This window comes from Podarcis raffonei, chromosome 4 (genome assembly GCF_027172205.1).
Source record: "Podarcis raffonei isolate rPodRaf1 chromosome 4, rPodRaf1.pri, whole genome shotgun sequence".
Taxonomy (NCBI): domain Eukaryota; kingdom Metazoa; phylum Chordata; class Lepidosauria; order Squamata; family Lacertidae; genus Podarcis; species Podarcis raffonei.
In genome coordinates this window covers 2,257,130-2,275,141 of record NC_070605.1, presented here as the reverse complement: position 1 = coordinate 2,275,141, position 18,012 = coordinate 2,257,130, and the positions used below count along the sequence as shown (strand labels likewise).

Below are 18,012 nucleotides of genomic sequence, written 5' to 3'. Positions count from 1 at the left end.
ATAACTCTCTAGGCATTCTCTTCTCCAATAGGCTGGGATTTCAGTAACTGTCAAGATTACGGGTTTTGATTGGTTGCTAGTGGTATGGCAAGTGGTCTACCCATATCTACAGGTGTGCTTTGGCTAGGGAGGGGGAAAGGAGGCATTAACAGGGGGTGTGAATGGGGCATTTGAGGTAGAGTGAACCTTGTTTTTGGAGGGCTGCCCACCCCCCTTTCCTTCCTATGAATTATAATAATAATTTATTATTTATACCCCGCCCATCTGGCTGGGTCCCCCCAGCCACTCTGGGCGGCTTCCAACAAAACACTAAAATACAATAACCTATTAAACATTAAAAGCTTCCCTAAACAGGGCTGCCTTCAGATGTGACTCCTGGCCTCACAGTGGCCTCTTTTAATACCCAGGAAGGGAGTCATCAGGCTTGCAGCTGACCTCAAATGTTGGTTTGTTTTATTTTTATTTCAAGGTGATATACAATGTGAAATGGGTGTGTGTGGAATCAATAAAACCAATTTAAGAATAATAAAGTATGACCTTGTTGTACCCATAAAAGGAACAAGCAAGCATCTGAGAATAAACCCAAATTGCACCCCTCTCACTTTATGGTGCATTCAAGTCCTTTCTGGTTAGTTAAAGGGGCTGGAATCATATTCTTTATCGTATTCTTATGCATTCCCTTCATCTTTAGTAACTGAGCTGATTATGTCTCAAAAGTGAAGACTCGCCAGTCTGAACTCAATGACAGTCTGTATCATTTGGACAGCAATCTTTTTTTTGGAACAGTAAACATCATGTACTAGAAAATTAAAAATTATCTAGGTCCAAGCTATCTGAAAGACCAGGCGATTTTGGAACTGCATGCCCAGAGAAGTTAGACCAGGCTCCCTCCTTGTTGTCATTCTGCCAGCAGATGAAGACCTTCTTGTTTTCCAACAGTCTCTTGGGGACAGGCTGTTTTCACTGGAAGGAGTGGTGCTGTGCTCTTTGCTCCATGAGGTCAGCAATGCTGCAGAGATGTTGGCGCTGCTCTTCAGCACTATACCTGCAGAACCTCCTCCATCTGCTCCCTTCAAGGTGGCCTCAGGAGCCCCACACATCCAGCCAGCCAGCCAAATCTCTCAGGAAGGCAAACCTGAAACACCTGAGAGACTATTTAGCAGGTGAGAGGAGGAAGCCCAGGCGCTCCCACCAACGTTGCCCAGCTGCCCTTAAGCACCAGGGCCTCAGCTTCTGGGGATATTTGCTGGGAGGTTGGCAAAGGAAGCCTATAAAGTCTGTTGCCTGCCCTTCACAGGTGCCCCCTTGTAGAATCGGTATCACCAGGACCCCACAAGGACTCTGCCTCTCCACTGCCTGCCTGGTGAGTTTTTCTAATACAAAGCGAGTCAGCACTTCAAGCTTCCTTTGGTGGCGACCAGTACAGCCACCACAACATAAGAAGTGTCTGCTGGATCAAGCCAATGGCTCATCTGGTCCAGTATCCTGTTCTCAAAGTGGCCCATTATGGGAAACCCGCAAGCAGCATTTGAGCACCAGAGACCTCTCCCCTACTGTGATTTGCAGCAGCTGGTTTTCAGAAGCATTGCTGCCTCCAGCTGTGGATTTGCAGAGCAGAGCCATCCTGGCTAAGAACCATAGATTATGTTCTCTTCCATGAAGGATATCTGTCTCTGTTCATTCATAAGGTTGTGCCTCGTGTAACTGCTTTTCTTCCTGATCCCTCTGGGACAAGGGAGGGGAAGGAATTCAGTTCACCTTTTGTCTAAAGATGAACTTCCTTAATTTGAACTGAGCTGAAATAGAGCTGCCTTTTGAAATTCTCTGAGTTTTGCATCCCAGCTCCATGGCCAAGGAATATATAGTGATTGTTTTAACTGTTTTTAATATCGGCTTTAAAATTAACTTAAGCTTCCTTATGACGAGTGGGTAATAAACCGAAATAACAGCTGCAACAACACACATATGATTGAAAATAATATACAGAATGCGGAAAATGATTGAAAATAAATATAAATATAATAAATATATATATGATTGAAAATAGTATACAGAATGCGGAATATGATGCGGAAAATAATATACAGAAATGCATTGTAATAAGAAAAAGGGTTTTCCAAAAATGTGCATATTGGACAACATTTTGTATAAATGTTAGGAGAAACATGCACTAAAATCCTGCTGAATATTCTTTTTCTTTTAATTTTTTTTATTCAGTTTTACATTTAACATTTACGCTCATTCATAAACCATAATACTAGAAATGTAGGATTCCCTGAAGCCTTGGACTCCTCTCCGCCCCTCCATGGATTCCATTGTTAATCTTTTCCCACCTGCATCATATAATGTTTTCCATTTTTCCTTAAAATTCTGTTCATACCATAGTTCTTGTTACATTACAATTGTTGTCATAATCCTACCAAAAATCCTGACGAATATTCATAAGGAATTCTTTAATATTATTTTTTTAAAATGCAAACAAAGTCGGAAGCAGCAGTGATTCGGAATCTCAATTGTTGAAACTGTAGGAAGGGAGGGGGCTCTTGTGTGTGGATCCTGCTTGCGGATTTCTCATAAAGGGCATCTGGTTGGTCACTGTGAGACCAGGATGATGAACCCCATTGGCCTGATCTTCTTATGTTTTTTACGTGCAAATGTGAAGAACGGAAGTGAAGACTGGAAAAATGAGAACCTGAGCCAATCCAAAATGGACAGATTTGTCCCTCCATATGTGGGGCTAGACCTTGCACAGTCCACATGTTTCCCCAGTATGTATTTCTTCTCTCATTGCTGGAGTTCCATGCATAGCGCCAGGACAGCTGAAGCAAAAGCTCTCTGTGCAGAATCACAGAGGATGCTAGTTCAGGGAGCAGGATCACCCCCCCCCAATCTATATCTGATGATCAAGCGTCTGGAAATCAAACCTTCTAAGGGACGGTTGAGGAAGTTGGGTATGGAGAAGGGGAGACTGAGAACTGATAAGATAGTCACCTTCAAATATCAGAAGGTGGAGCAAGCTTGTTTCCTTCTGCTCCAAAGGTGAGGACCTGAACCAACAGATTCAAATTGCAGGAAAGGAGGTTCTGACTAAACGTTAGGAAGAACTTTCTGAGGGTAAGAGCTGTGTGACAGTGGAACAGACTCCCTCAGAAGGGAGATTGGAAGGCCACCTGTCAGGAATTCTTCAGCCAGGATTCCTGCTTTGATGGAGATTGAAACAGATGGCTCTCGTTCAACTCTACGGTTCTGTTATTTTATGACCTCAGAGGCTGGAGGTTTTTAAACAGAGATTGAATGGCAATCTGCTGGGGTTATTTAACTGAGATTCCTGTGTTGCAGGGGGTTGGACCAGATGACTCTGGGGATCCCTTCCAACTCTGCAATTCTACGATCTTCTCATGTCACCTTTGTGTGTGTCTGTTTTTCTCCTCTGGGTTTCAGGAGGCCTGTGAGTGAAGCTAAGCAGCCGTGGTGAATCATCTGCCTCTGATGAAGCTGGTTCGTCATGGCCATGGCCAACGTGACCCACTCCTGGCCTCCCACGTTCTTCCTGCAAGGCATCCCAGGGCTGGAAGCCTACCACATGTGGCTCTCTGTGCCAGTATCCTGCATCTACGTGGTGATCATTGCCGGGAACTGCACCATCCTCCTGGTGGTGGCCACAGAGCCAGCTCTCCACAGACCCATGTGCTACTTCCTCTGCATGCTGGCAGCTATTGACCTGGCAGCCTCCACCTCCGCCCTGCCCAAGATGCTCTGCATCTTCTGGTTCCAGGGCGGGGAGATCCAAGCCGTTGCCTGCCTGGCCCAGATGTTCTTCATCCATGCCTTGTGCATGATGGAGTCAGCGGTGCTGCTGGGGATGGCGCTGGACCGCTATGTGGCCATCTGCTTCCCGCTCAGGTACAGCTCTTTCTTCTCCAGCTCACTGGTGGCCAAGATGGCTGTGGCCGGCATAGTCAGGGGAACGCTGCTGATGGCACCTTGCCCTTTCCTGATCCGGAGGCTGTCCTACTGCCGGACCAACGTCATTCGCCACACATACTGTGAGCACATGGCAGTGGTCAAACTGGCTTGTGGGGACACCAGCATCAACCGCACCTATGGGCTGAGTGTGGCTCTGATCGTCATCGGAGGAGACCTTCTCTGCATTGGGCTCTCCTACTTCTTCATCGTCCGTGCGGTGCTCCGTCTCTCTTCCCGCGAGGCGAGGCACAAGGCTTTTGGCACCTGTGGCTCCCACCTCTGCGTCATCTTAATCTCCTACAGCCCTGCCCTCTTCTCCTTCTTCACCCACCGCTTTGGCCACTCTGTGGCCCCCCATATCCACATCCTGCTGGCCAACCTCTACCTCCTCTTCCCTCCCATGCTGAACCCCATTGTGTATGGAGTGAGGACCAAAGAGATCCGGGAACGGGTCACCAGGGTTTTCCTCCCAGGCAGGGTCATGGTGAAACTCAGGCTGAGTTGAGACTGAATCCCTTCCCCCCTAAACGCCAACCCTACCTGGCTCGAAGGGCCCTGGCAAACTCCATTTGTAGCTGGTTGGATTGGGACAATGTCATCTACCTTTCCTGTACCTCGAATCAGGTGCCATGCCCCAAATAAGTTCGGAATGCAAGGAAGAGGATTATTGATGGCTGCTAGCCATGATTGCTATGCGCTGCCTTGGTTAGAGGCAGTGATGCTTCTGAATCCCTGTTGCCTGGAAACCTGAGGAGGTGAGAGGGCTGCTCTTGTGCCCAGGTCCTGCTTGTGGGTTTCCCATAATGGTCACCTGGTCACCCACTGTGAGAACAGGATGGCGGACTAGAGGGGCCCTGGCCTGACCCCAAAGTGGTCTCCTTGTCCTCTTAGCTCAGTCCCTGTCTGCGTCTGCCCTGGAATTGTTTTCAATATGTCTTTACTGTTTGCTGCACTGGGCTCCTTAGGGAGGAAGTGTGGAATATAAATTAAACCAGTAAATGTGTCAGAAGGGGGCTCTTTGTGCATGCAGGTGTCTTGAGTGTGTAGGTCCTTTACACAATGGTGGATTCTGGCTCCAGTAAAAACACCCCACACTGGCAAACCCATGCGTGCATATGTCAGGATGCATCTAGAGCCCCTTCTGATGGATGACAAACACAAAATGGTGAGGAGGAGTAAGAAATTAGCCTGAATGGTCCCACAAGCCCATCACGTGTTCTCTCAGTGCAAGGTGTGTGTGTCATCCGAACCCTGCAATGGCTTCACTGCAATAAGCGAGAGCTCCAGTTGAAGGAAGAGCTTTCACAGCTGAGAATTTGTGAGCCTGTTCCTCTGAACCAGCTGCCTTTGACTGCCTGGCCTGCTGAATGCCAGGCAGTGGCATGAGTGCTGTGGAATGCCCTCCCGGCTGAAGAACCAGAGGCCTCCGTCTGTATCTGAGAGCCAGCATGGTTAAGAGTGGTGGACTCCTAATCTGGTGAACTAGGTTGGCTTTCCCGCTCCTCCACATGCAGCTCCTGGGTGACCTTGGGCTTCTCTGAAGTCTCTCAGCCCCACTCACCTCACAGATTGTTTGTTGTGGGGGAGGAAGGGAAAGGAGATTGTGAGCCGCTTTGAGACTCCTTAGGGTAGTGATAAAGTGGGATATCAAATCCAAACTCTTCTCTTCTTCTTGTAGTTGACATGGTGAGAATTCCTCCTCCTCCTCCTCCTCCTCCTCCTCCTCCTCCTCCTCCTCCTCCTCCTCTTCTTCTTCTTCTTCTTCTTCTTCTTCTTCTTCTTCTTCTTCCAGCATTCCACCGGCTCTTGAAGACACACCTGTTCAGACAAGCATCCCCCCCCACCTCACCCCCGAATTTGGGCGTCTGGATCTTATTCTTTCAGTTGTTACCTTTACTGTGTTAATTGTTGTGCTTTTTAATGGACTTGTTTATCTGTGAATTTTAATTATGTATGGATTTTATACATGTAGACCCCTTAGGCATGTGAGTAATATATACATTGATAAATGAAGAACACTAATAATGGAGAGGTGGTACAAACGTGATTGCAGTGTCCTTTACTGGGCAATATGTGGCTTAAAGGCTCTCTAAGCTTCAGTTGCACAAAATCCAGGCAAAGGATAATTGGGAGCTTCTGGGGCCCAGAGTATGAAGCCGGGTGGGAAAGGGGGGCAGTCCAGTTTTCTTGCTCTTCATTGTATCTCCATTACGGAGCAGATGGTTACACCAAATTGTCACACAGGCAATACCCCACATAAAGGAGGATTCATGCAAAAAGGTGAATCTGTCCATTTTTTTGGAGTTTCTGCTGTTTCCTGACAGTCAGAGGCTCAGAATTGTCAACATCCTCTTGAGGAGAGTGTGAGGAATAAATGCTGACTCTCCACTGGCTTAACAGAAATAAGATATATTACTTACTAGATTTAATAGAATGCACCCATAGTAGCTATATTCTCAGCCCCAAATTGTATAGAAAGGGTGAGACTCTCTCTCCTTTCCTGTTAATCTGCTTGTAAAAGGAGGTTTCCTTTCTGCAGCCTGTTAGCTGAACCATGAAAGGCTGAGCAAGTTCCAGGCTATGCAGACAAGCAGTGCAGGAGAGCAGGTTGGCAGGCAGCCAATCGTTTGAAGTAGATAGGAGCTAGTCCCTTTTAAAATTCTTTCCTTCTTTTGCTAAAGTACCTGTAAGCTATGTATTGCTTTAAAAACCTTTGTTATAAAATTTGCTAATTAAGAAGCTTGTACAGTGGTACCTCGGGTTACAGACGCTTCAGGTTACAGACGCTTCAGGTTACAGACTCCGCTAACCCAGAAATGGTATCTCAGGTTAAGAACTTTGCTTCAGGATGAGAACAGAAATCGTGTGGCGGCAGCAGGAGGCCCCATTAACTAAAGTGGTACCTCAGGTTAAGAACAGTTTCAGGGTAAGAACGGACCTCCAGAACGAATTAAGTTCTTAACCTGAGGTACCACTGTATACAAAATAACCCACAACAGAATATGCTAAGCTTGCTGAAGAGAACCACCACTTTAGAACATGATCTAGCCTGTCTTTGATTGAAAATGAGCAAACGCACCCCTAGCGGTTTGTAAAAAGACTTTCTCCCTTTCTCTGCGAGAGAAAACAGTTCATCTGGAGTTCAAGGGTTCAGGCTGATACTCCCTTTGAAGTATCAGCAGCAGCCAGACACACAACATCCTCAGAAGAAACAGAAAGCTAAAATGAGACTTTCAATAGTGCTTTATAGAATATTGTTGTTTAGTTGTTTAGTCGTTTAGTCGTGTCCGCCTATTCGTGACCCCCTGGACCAGAGCATGCCAGGCGCTCCTGTCTTCCACTGCCTCCCGCAATTTGGTCAAACTCATGCTGGTAGCTTTGAGAACACTGTCCCACCATCTCGTCCTCTGTCGTCCCCTTCTCCTTGTGCCCTCCATCTTTCCCAACATCAGGGTCTTCTCCAGGGAGTCTTCTCTTCTCATGAGGTGGCCAAAGTATTGGAGCCTCAGCTTCACGATCTGTCCTTCCAGTGAGGACTCAGGGCTGATTTCCTTCAGAATGGATAGGTTGGATCTTCTTGCAGTCCATGGGACTCTCAAGAGTCTTAGTTGGTCTCTAAGGTGCTACTGGAAGGAATTTTTTTATTTTGTTTCGACTATGGCAGACCAACACGGCTACAAACCTGTAACATGGGCCAGCAGTGTCAGGAAGATAAATTAAGTTCCACCTGGCATGATCAAGAAATAGGTGTGATTAAGCTATAATGGCATAGCAATGTTACTCCACTCTCACCAGGAGCCTCTTCAGTGGGGCTGGTGAGTCTGGGCCCCGCCCCCTAGGCCAGGTGGAAAAGGTTAGCTGTAAATGTATTCTAATATATTCTAAATGTATTCTAATATATTCTATAAATATGGACCATAAAGAAGGCTGGTCGCCAAAGAATTGATGCTTTTGAATTCTGGTGCTGGAGGAGACTCTTGAGAGTCCCATGGACTGCAAGTCCCATGGACCGGAGGTGATGGAGGTCCCATTGCCTGCAGGTGCTCCACTCTCAGCCCCGTCAGAGGAAGCTGGGGTTGCCTCTGGGTCCGGTAACCCTCCAGCCTCTCCTGAGCTACAGAGGCTCAGGGCAGAGAGGCAGAGGGAACTAAGTTCTCACAGGAGGAGTGCAGGCCAGGAGAGGTGAGTCACCTGTGGACTGGGGCCGCCCTATGCCTTGGGGCAGATAAAAGCCAGCCAGCCCCTGTCCCAAGCCTTAGTTCCTGACCTCATCTGACTCCCTGCCTTGACCCCGCTTCAGCTTTGATGGACAGCCTCCATACCGCACCCTCGACGTTGGACTAGACTCGGACCTCGCCACACGGTAACCCCCCAGGACCAGCACCAGCAAACTGCTAACAATCTGCTGTTTCTAAGCATGCTAATACCTTTTGGTATCGGTTGCTGTGATGTTCGGCTGCAGAAAGCTTTTGAAGCTCCCGAACAACTGACCAGGAGGGAGAGAGCATGTCAGTTGGGCATGTGTAAGTTGGGCACTTCTGGTGAAACATGTCAGTTGGGCACTTCTGGTGAAACAAGAGCAGCGCACAGAAACACTGTTTACCTTCCTGCTGGAGCGGTACCTATTTATCTACTTGCACTTTGACGTGCTTTCGAACTGCTAGGATGGCAGGAGCAGGGACCGAGCAATGGGAGCTCAACCCATCGCAGGGATTTGAACCACCAACCTACCGATTGGCAAGCCCTCTAGGCTCAGTGGTTTAGACCACAGCGCCACCCATGTCCCCATAAAACAGTAGTGGGTGGTAATGCAACTAAATTACACTAGTGGAAAGATTAGCACTTGTGCAAGGCACTCACCCTCCTTCCTCCTGATGCAACATGTGCCAGCCAACCTCTCTTCCATTCTTAAGGACTCTGTTCTGGTTTTGATCTTTTTTTTTTGTGGTGGTTGCTGCTTTTAAAATCAAGCGGTGTATAAATTTTATGAACTGAAGTAAAAGACAATGTTGATGATGCCTGCTTGACCCCAGTACACATTGCCGAGCTGGGGAATTGTGTTGCAAAATGGAGGGAAGTGCACGTTTTGAAGGCTTTGGGTACGTCTGCCTTCCAATGACCAGCTATACTTCTTGGCCCATTCTCCAAACTTAGCTGGGGGGTTGTGCTCCACCCCCCCCCCGTTTCATTCCCTGCAGGATCCAATGAGATGACATTAGGGGAATCCCTGCTCGCCCCCCCATGAGATGGAATAGGTTAGGGGAAACCCTGCCTTTTTGGCCAAGGGCCTGACTCCCCTCCCAAATTCGTCCCTGCAAACTCAGCTACATTTATTTATTTTATTTTTAATAGTTTGATAATAGTTTTCAGTTTTAATATTTAATGCTGTATTGTTTTAACGTTCAATTGGGAGCCGCCCAGAGTGGCTGGGGAAACCCAGCCAGATGGGTGAGATATAAATAATACATTATTATCATCATCATTAGACTGGCAAAGAAAAAATGATTGATATGCATTGTATGTGCAAAATAACGTTGTGCCACTGGATGGTGCAGTGGAGTCCTGATTTACTCTACCTGTTTTCAGTGTTTGAATTTACAACACCTTTAATTGAAGTGCTTCTTTGATGTATCCAGACTCTAGATCCAGCCAGTTTAGAAACCATACTTCTGTGACCCCATGACTGACGGTGGTCGTCGGAGGGGGTGGGGGTGGGTGGCAGAAAATGGTGACCCTGTGGGCGACAGCTTGGAGAAAAGTTTTCCATTTGGGGAAAGGGATGAAAAGGAAAGAAGACCAAAGGGAGAACAATATCGTGGTTCTCAAATGATGGATAACATAGGTTACTACAGGAGAAAGAAAATAAAATAATATTCCACAAGATAACAGTGGGAGAGACACCGAGCGGAGACCTTCGGAATAACAAAAAAATATATATTTAATTAGGGGGGGAAATAGTCTAACAGAAAAAAATATGGGTGCACAAAAGAAACCACCCAAACTAAAAGGGAGACCACCTAAGGAGATGCCAATATAGCAGAGATCCTGGTGGAATTAGGAAAAGATTTGCAAAATAACACCAAAAAGATGGGCAAATTGACAACAGAAATCAAAACACTATCCAGGAAAACTAATGGTATGGAAAAACCAGTCCAAGCTTTAGATGAGACAGTTAAGAGAAAGAAAGAAGAGAATTGAGAAATGAAAAGGGATCAAGATAGAATGAAAACAGAGCTCGCCACAGTAAGAGAAACTCAGGAGGATATAATCAATAATATTGCACATCAGAATAAACAAATTGGGGTAGAAGGAACCATGGAAAGAGAGGATAGGAAGTCAAGCAGTGCTTTCTGATTTTTTTCTTAATTATTTTAATTCCGGGGAAGGAAATATTTTTCTTTGTTGTATCATTTTTAGCTCATTTTTCCTACTACACAGGGTAGGACACAAACCAATGGCATCAAGTTTTTTATTTAAAAAAAACAAGACTGACTAAACATGCGGAAGAACTTTTTGACAGCAAGAGCTGTTAGTGGATTGGACTCCCTTGGGAGTTCTGGAATTTCCATCCTTTGAGGTTTTCAAGTGAAGTTGGATGGTCATCTGTCATGGATGCTTCACTTGCTATGCCAGCATCACATGGGGTTGAATAGATTGCACCAGGGATCACTTCCAGCTCCACAATTCTACAATTCCGTGATTCTCCCCTGTATGAATTCTTTGATGGGAAGTGAGAGAGGAGTTATGAGTGAAGCTCTTCCCACATTCAAAGCATTTATATGGTTTCTCCCCTCTATGAATTCTTTGATGGGAAGTGAGTTTGTAGATATGAGCGAAGCTCTTTCCACATTCCACACACTGATATGGTTTTTCCCCTGTATGAATTGTTTGATGGGAAGTGAGATTACAGCTCCTACTAAAGCTCTTCCCACATTCAAAGCAATTATATGGTTTCTCCCCTGTATGAATTTTTTGATGGATAGCGAGACAGGAGCTCGTACTGAGGCTCTTTCCACATTCCATGCACTGATAGGGTTTCTCCCCTGTATGAATTCTCTGATGCCTAGTGCGATCGGAGCTCTTCCTGAAGCTCTTTCCACATTCCACGCACTGATAGGGTTTCTCCCCTGTATGAATTCTTTGATGGGGCGTGAGATGGGATCGATCAGTGAAGCTCTTTCCACATTCCACGCACTGATAGGGTTTCTCCCCTGTATGAATTCTTTGATGGGAAGTGAGACTGCGGCTTTGAACGAAGCTCTTTCCACATTTCATACACTGATAGGGTTTCTCCCCCGTATGAATTCTTTGATGCTTAGTGAGATCGGAGCTGCTACTGAAGCTCTTTCCACATTCCACACACTGATATGGTTTCTCCCCCGTATGAATTCTTTGATGCTTAGTAAGATCGGAGCTGCTACTGAAGCTCTTTCCACATTCCACACACTGATATGGTTTCTCCCCCGTATGAATTCTTTGATGCCTAGTGAGATCGGAGCTCTTCCTGAAGCTCTTTCCACATTCCATGCACTGATAGGGTTTCTCCCCTGTATGAATTCTTTGATGGGAAGTGAGACTGTGGCTCTGACTGAAGCTCTTTCCACATTCCATGCACTGATATGGTTTCTCCCCCGTATGAATTCTTTGATGCTTAGTAAGATCGGAGCTGCTACTGAGGCTCTTCCCACATTCCATGCACTGATATGGTTCCTCCCCTGTATGAATTCTTTGATGCCTAGTGAGATCGGAGCTCTCCCTGAAGCTCTTTCCACATTCCACACACTGATAGGGTTTCTCCCCTGTATGAATTCTTCGATGTGAAGTGAGAGAGGAGCTCGTACTGAATATCTTTCCACATTCCATGCACCGATAGGGTTTCTTTCGAAAGAAATTTCTTTTATGGGAAGTGGAATGGGAGCTCTGACTGCAGCTCTTTCCACACTCCAATTTTTTATGTGCCTTCTCCACTCTGCAGATTGTGTTGTGTTCTTTGTTCTTCCTTTCCAATTCATCACAATCTGCAATGGAGAGAAAAAGGGATTAGAGCCTCAGGAACAAATGGAGCCCCCAGTTAGGAAATAATGCTCACTAAATTTGTTGTAGAGAAGGCAGTTGGCTGTGTGTTTATTACCTTTGTTATTTGTAATAAACCAGTGTATTTATTATTGGATTCTAATTGATGGTTGAATGTTGCTTTGTTTGAAGTAAGTTACTCATTTAATTTTTTTGTACTTTTTACATTAGATTAGGCTGTTGTTATTATTACTGTTTCATGTTTATACCATAGCACCTCAGGTTACGTAACCCTCTAGTTACGTAAACTTCAGCTTATGAAAGCGGCAAATCCATGCGCATGCGCAGAACAGTGATCCTCGGGTTGCAAAAACTTCGGGATTTGGCCGGACCTCCGGAACAGATCCTATTTGCAACCAGAGGTACCACTGTATATGTGTTGGAAGCTTCCCAGATTGGCTGGAGCAACCCAGCCAGATGGTCAGCGTATAAATAAAAATTATTATTATTACTATTTGTGATGGCCTGGGAATCCGATTCAGAGGGTGAACCGGAGGAATCCCAGCCTGCACAGGAGTCCCCACCTCCAGGGCCGGCTGAACTGGGGCAGGGCCTTGATTCTGAGGCTCCTGCACCTGTGCCAGATCCACAGGAGCAGGCACCAGGTGAATCCATTCTGGCTCCAGAGGTGGTTGAGGACTCAGTGCCTACAGGTGAGTCTCCCCCTGGGTCCAGTAACCCTTCAGCCTCTCCTGATCTGCAGAGGCTCGGGGCAGAGAGGCGAAGGGAACTGGTTTCTCCCAGGAGGAGTGCTCGCCTTAAGGCCAGGAGAGGCGGGTCTCCTGGGGGCCGGGACTGCCCCTGGCCTCAGAGAATATAAAGGCCAGTCAGCCCGGTCCCAGGTTGCGGGAGCAACGTCGTCGTTGAGTACCTGCTCCTGTCCGGACCCAGACCTGACCCTCCAGTGTTCCTGTCCCCGCCCGGCTTCCTGCTTCGGACCTCGCCCCGCTCCTTGCGAACTATTTCCAGGCTAGTGACCCAGGACCGGACTTTGACTACGTCAACAGTCACCTTCCCCCTGGGACCAGCACAGTTTGCTCCCGCCACACCCACACTCCCCCTTCGTTGGGGTGCGTTTGGGAAGAGCCAGAGGCCATGGCTGACCAGGCAGCTGCACTGGTGGCATTGGCCCAGGAGAACCAGGCCTTGACTCACACCGTGCAGCAGCTCAGCGATGCAGTTACGGCACTTCAGCAGCGGTTGGACGCCCTACCGGCTCCTGTGGCCGACGCCCCGGCTCCAGGAAAGTACCCAGTGGCCTTGCCAGAGAAATTTGATGGGGTCCCGGACAGCTTTACCATGTTCCTCGCCCAGGCCAAATTGTATATTCAGGGGCGAGCCCGGAACTTCCCTGACGACTGCACCAAGGTGCACTTTTTGATCAGTTTGTTAAAGGATCCGGCGGCCAAGTGTGCATTGCCGCTACTCAGGCAAGACTCCCCCTTGCTGACAGACTATATGGGGTTTTGCAACCATTTGGAGGCCGCATTCGGCAACCCCCAGAAGGAGAGTCAAGCCAACCGGGCAATTAGGCATTTGAAACAGGGCAAGTCCACTGCGGCACCCTACACCATGGAATTTAGGCTGTTGGCGCAAGACTTGTCTTGGAATGACTCTGCACTTTGGGACCAGTATCTTGAGGGACTGTCGGACGAGATACTGGACCAGTTGGCCATGATGGATCGTCCCACCACGCTGGACGCCCTTATTCAGCGGAGCCTGCAGATAGATGATCGGTTGGAGGACCGTCGCCAGGCCCGCGACCGCCAGCACCCCCGGCTCCTGGCTCCAGTCCTTCCCAGCAGGACCACGCCCACAGCCGAGTTGCCAGATGAGCCAATGCAGCTTGGGGATGCTCGACCTCGCCTGTCCCCCTCGGAGAAGACGCGGCGTTGGGAGGGGAACCTGTGTCTTTACCGTGGTGGGAGTGGACATTACGCCCGATCCTGTCCCAAGAAGATGCCAGTCGCAGGGAAACCGCCAACCTCGGTAGCCGAAGGCCCTAGCAACCTGGGGTCCCAAACCATGCAAGAGGGACCCTCACCAGTGGACCCTCACCATCTCATGGTTCCGGTGCGTCTCTACCCTCCAGGTGGGCCCTGGATTCTTACCCACGCTCTGGTAGATTAGGGGGCAACCCGCTCCTATATGGACGCTGCCTTTGCCGCTCATCATCAGGTGCCACTTCAGAACAAGCCAGAACCGGTACAGGTGGAGGCAATTGACGGACGGCTCCTGCGTTCGGGTGCCATCACTCGGGAGACCCAGCCCTTGGTCCTGTGTCTCCAGCAGCACCGGGAGGTGTGAACTTTGGACATTGCCTCCATTCCCCGGTTCCCCCTGGTGCTCGGGATGGACTGGCTGGAGGCTCACAATCTTCAGATCGACTGGGTCAATCGGACTGTGCACTTCCCAGACCCATGTCCCCATGCTCGGTCCGAGATGCTAGCAGCCGCACCCACTGAGAAGGCTGCATCCACGCTCCCCGTCGAGTACCAGGACTACCAAGATGTGTTCGAGGAATGGGGGGCAGACCAGCTGCCGCCGCATCGGTCTTTTGACTGCGGCATAGACCTCCAGCCCGGAGCGCCCCTGCCGGTGTGTCGCTTATACTCTCTAACAGAGCCAGAGCGTGAAGCTTTGCAGGACTTCCTGCGCAAGAACCTGGAGCGTGGTTTCATTAGGCCTTCTACCTTGCCCACCGCTGCGCCAGTGCTCTTCGTTAAGAAGAAATGTGGGGAGCTTCGCCTATGCCATGATTACCGGGCCCCGAACAAAATTACCATCCCAGACCGATACCCCTTGCCCCTTATTTCGGAGTTGCTGGAGCGGGTGCAAGGGGCGCAGGTGTTCACCAAGCTAGACCTCCGGGGGGCCTACAATCTAATTCGGATCCGAGCCAGGGATGAGTGGAAGACAGCATTCTGGACCCAGTACGGGCAGTTCGAATACCTGGTTATGCCCTTCGGATAGTGCAACGCGCCCGCTGTGTTCCAACGATACATCAACCACGTGCTCCAGGACTTGCTAGACAAGTACGTGGTGGTGTACTTGGATGATATTTTGGTTTTCTCCCGTGACTCGGCTCACCACGAGGGTCATGTCCGGACTGTGCTGCAGCGCTTGCGGGAGCACCGCCTGTATGCAAAGCTCAGCAAGTGCGAGTTCCATCAGTGGTCAGTGGACTTCCTTGGTCACCGACTCTCTCCAGATGGGGTGCAGATGGATCCTGGGAAGGTGGCAGCGGTTCGGGAATGGGCGGCACCTCGGAACCGCAAGGACCTACAGCGTTTCCTGGGGTTCGCCAACTATTACTGGACCTTCATTGCAGATTATGCTCATCGCACCACCCCGTTGACCCGGCTACTGCGCCCCAAGATGCCGTTTTCCTGGGACAAGGAGGCAGAGGATGCGTTTCAGGAGTTGAAGGCCTGTTTCCAGAGAGCGCCGATCTTGCAACATCCTGATCCCTCTCGACCCTTTGTGGTAGAGACCGACGCCTCCAGTACGGCTCTCGGTGCCGTCTTCTCTCAGCAGTACGGACCTGATGCGCCACTCTTACCCTGCGCCTTCTATTCCCGCCAGCTCCTTCTAGCGGAGCGTAACTATACTGTATGGGAGCGGGAACTACTGGCCATCAAGGTGGCCTTTGAGGTCTGGCGCCACCATCTTGAGGGGGCACGACACCCGGTGGAGGTGAGAACCGACCACCGGAACCTGGAGTACCTCCAGACCACCCGCAAGCTGAACCAAAGGCAGATCCGGTGGGCGTTGTTCTTTTCCTGGTTCCAGTTCCGGATCCGCTACATCCCTAGCTCCCAAAACCAGAAGGCAGATGCCCTGTCCCGGAAACCTGAAGACAACGCAGACACGGTACAGCAGGCAGTACCCACCACGATCCTACCACCGGCTGCATTCCTGGCCACCCAGGAGGCTGAGCCACTGCAGGCTCGGTAACGGGAACAGCAGCGGGTTGACGCTTGGGCCCAGGAACGACTCTGGGAACTGGCCGAAGGGTCATGCCTTCAGTATTCGGAGCTGGTCTTGCATCAGGGCCTTCTGCTGCACCACGGTCGCCTGTACATCCCACCAGGTCCACTGCGGGCTGAGGTTCTCCGGATGACCCATGATGCTCCAGCAGCGGGGCACTTTGGGCGGTATCGGACCACCCATTTGGTAAGCCGTGAGTTTTGGTGGCACCGCCTGAAGGCTGACGTGGCTCGCTACGTCGCTGGTTGTGATGTCTGCCGGCGGGCCAAGGGCCCTACCGGGCGACCCCCCGGCCTACTTCAGCCATTGCGAGTCCCACCACGTCCTTGGCAAACGGTTTCGCTGGACTTTGTAGTGGACTTACCCCCATCTCGTGGCTGTACCTGCCTTCTAGTTTTCTCCGACCATTTCACTAAGATGGTGCACTGTACCCCCTGCCCATCCGTACCCACAGCTAAGGAAACCGCTCAGATGTACCTTCAGCATGTCTTCCGCCTGCATGGCCTACCGGAGCGTGTGGTGTCCGACTGAGGCGTTCAGTTCACATCCCGGTTCTGGCGAGCATTGCACCAGACCCTCGGGACAGAGGTCTGTCTCTCGTCAGCCTACCACCCGCAGACCGATGGCCAGACGGAACGGGCGAACGCGGTGCTGGAGCAGTACCTCCGGTGTTACTGCAGCTACCAGCAGGATGACTGGGTCGACCACCTAGCATTGGCGGAGTTGGCCTACAACAACGCGGTGAATGCGTCCACCCAGCAGACCCCGTTCCAGGCCAGTTACGGTTATCATCCACGGCTGTTTCCAGATGTGCTGCCGGCATCCGCGGTCCCTGCGGTGACGGAGTGGCTTCAGGAGCTCCAGTCCCAGCAACAGCTATTGATGGAGCAACTGCGCCAGGCCAAGGAGGCGTACAAGGCCCAGGCCGACCGCCACCGCCAGGTGGGGCCGGAACTCCACGTCGGTGACCTGGTATGGCTCTCCACTCGCCACCTCCACCCCTCTCGACCTTCACAGAAGTTGGACACCCGTTTCACCGGCCCGTTCCCTATCGTGGACCAGGTCTCACCTGTGGCATTCCGTCTCCGGTTGCCCGCAACCCTGAAGGTTCACCCGGTCTTCCACAGGTCCCTTCTGAGTCCGGTGGCCCCACCCGACGAGTTCCACCCGAACCGTCCCCGACCGCAGCCAGTTTTGGTTCAGGGGGAGCCTGAGTACGAGGTGGAACGCATTCTGGACTCCCGATACCGCAGGGGAAAGCTACAGTATCTCATAGACTGGAAGGGGTATGGACCGGAGGACCGTTCCTGGGAAGCAGCAGCCAATGTCCACGCGCCTGCCTGCCTCCAAGATTTCCATGCGGTGTACCCCAGCAAGCCGGGTCCAGACCCTCGATTGAGGGGTGTGTGTGATGGGGATGGTGTGATGGCCTGGGAATCCGATTCAGAGGATGAACCGGAGGAATCCCAGCCTGCACAGGAGTCCCCGCCTCCAGGGCCGGCTGAACTGGGGCAGGGCCTTGATTCTGAGGCGCCTGCACCTGTGCCAGATCCACAGGAGCAGGCACCAGGTGAATCCATTCTGGCTCCAGACGTGGTTGAGGACTCAGTGCCTACAGGTGAGTCTCCCCCTGGGCCCGGTAACCCTTCGGCCTCTCCTGAACTGCAGAGGCTCAGGGCAGAGAGGCGAAGGGAACTGGTTTCTCCCAGGAGGAGTGCTCGCCTTAAGGCCAGGAGAGGCGGGTCTCCTGGGGGCCGGGACTGCCCCTGGCCTCAGAGAAGATAAAGGCCAGTCAGCCCGGTCCCAGGTTGCGGGAGCAACGTCGTCGTTGAGTACCTGCTCCTGTCCGGACGCAGACCTGACCCTCCAGTGTTCCTGTCCCCGCTCGGCTTCCTGCTTCGGACCTCGCCCCGCTCCTTGCGAACTATTTCCAGGCTAGTGACCCAGGACCGGACTTCGACTACGTCAACGGTAACCGTCACC

The 18,012-nt window shown here is 50.4% G+C and overlaps 3 protein-coding genes across 5 annotated transcripts in view; 1 reads left to right on the top strand and 2 right to left on the bottom strand.

The window, feature by feature from the left end:
- The window catches only part of LOC128412303 (zinc finger and SCAN domain-containing protein 31-like), a 275,497-nt gene that overhangs the window by 253,376 nt on the left and 4,109 nt on the right, over positions 1-18,012 (bottom strand). The window lies entirely within an intron of this gene.
- LOC128412099 (olfactory receptor 52P1-like) lies at positions 3,363-6,896 on the top strand. Of its 2 annotated transcripts, XM_053384951.1 has the most exons (2): positions 3,363-4,417; positions 6,707-6,896. In XM_053384951.1, exons 1-2 carry the CDS (start codon positions 3,506-3,508, stop codon positions 6,773-6,775), a joined length of 981 nt encoding a protein of 326 aa, XP_053240926.1. In that variant the 5' UTR covers positions 3,363-3,505; the 3' UTR covers positions 6,776-6,896. The 2 variants fall into 2 exon arrangements, with proteins under 2 accessions (XP_053240926.1, XP_053240925.1); XM_053384950.1 differs by lacking the exon at positions 6,707-6,896 and having other exon boundaries at positions 3,363-4,589.
- Positions 10,422-18,012, bottom strand: part of LOC128412044 (zinc finger protein 91-like) — a 31,501-nt gene continuing 23,910 nt past the window's right edge. Inside the window, exon 4 of one of the 2 annotated variants that reach the window (XM_053384872.1) lies at positions 10,422-11,984. In XM_053384872.1, coding sequence (XP_053240847.1) covers positions 10,633-11,984 — 1,352 coding nt within the window. In that variant the 3' untranslated portion in view covers positions 10,422-10,632. The remainder of the gene's footprint in view (positions 11,985-18,012) is intronic. The other variant, XM_053384873.1, reaches the window with a different exon arrangement.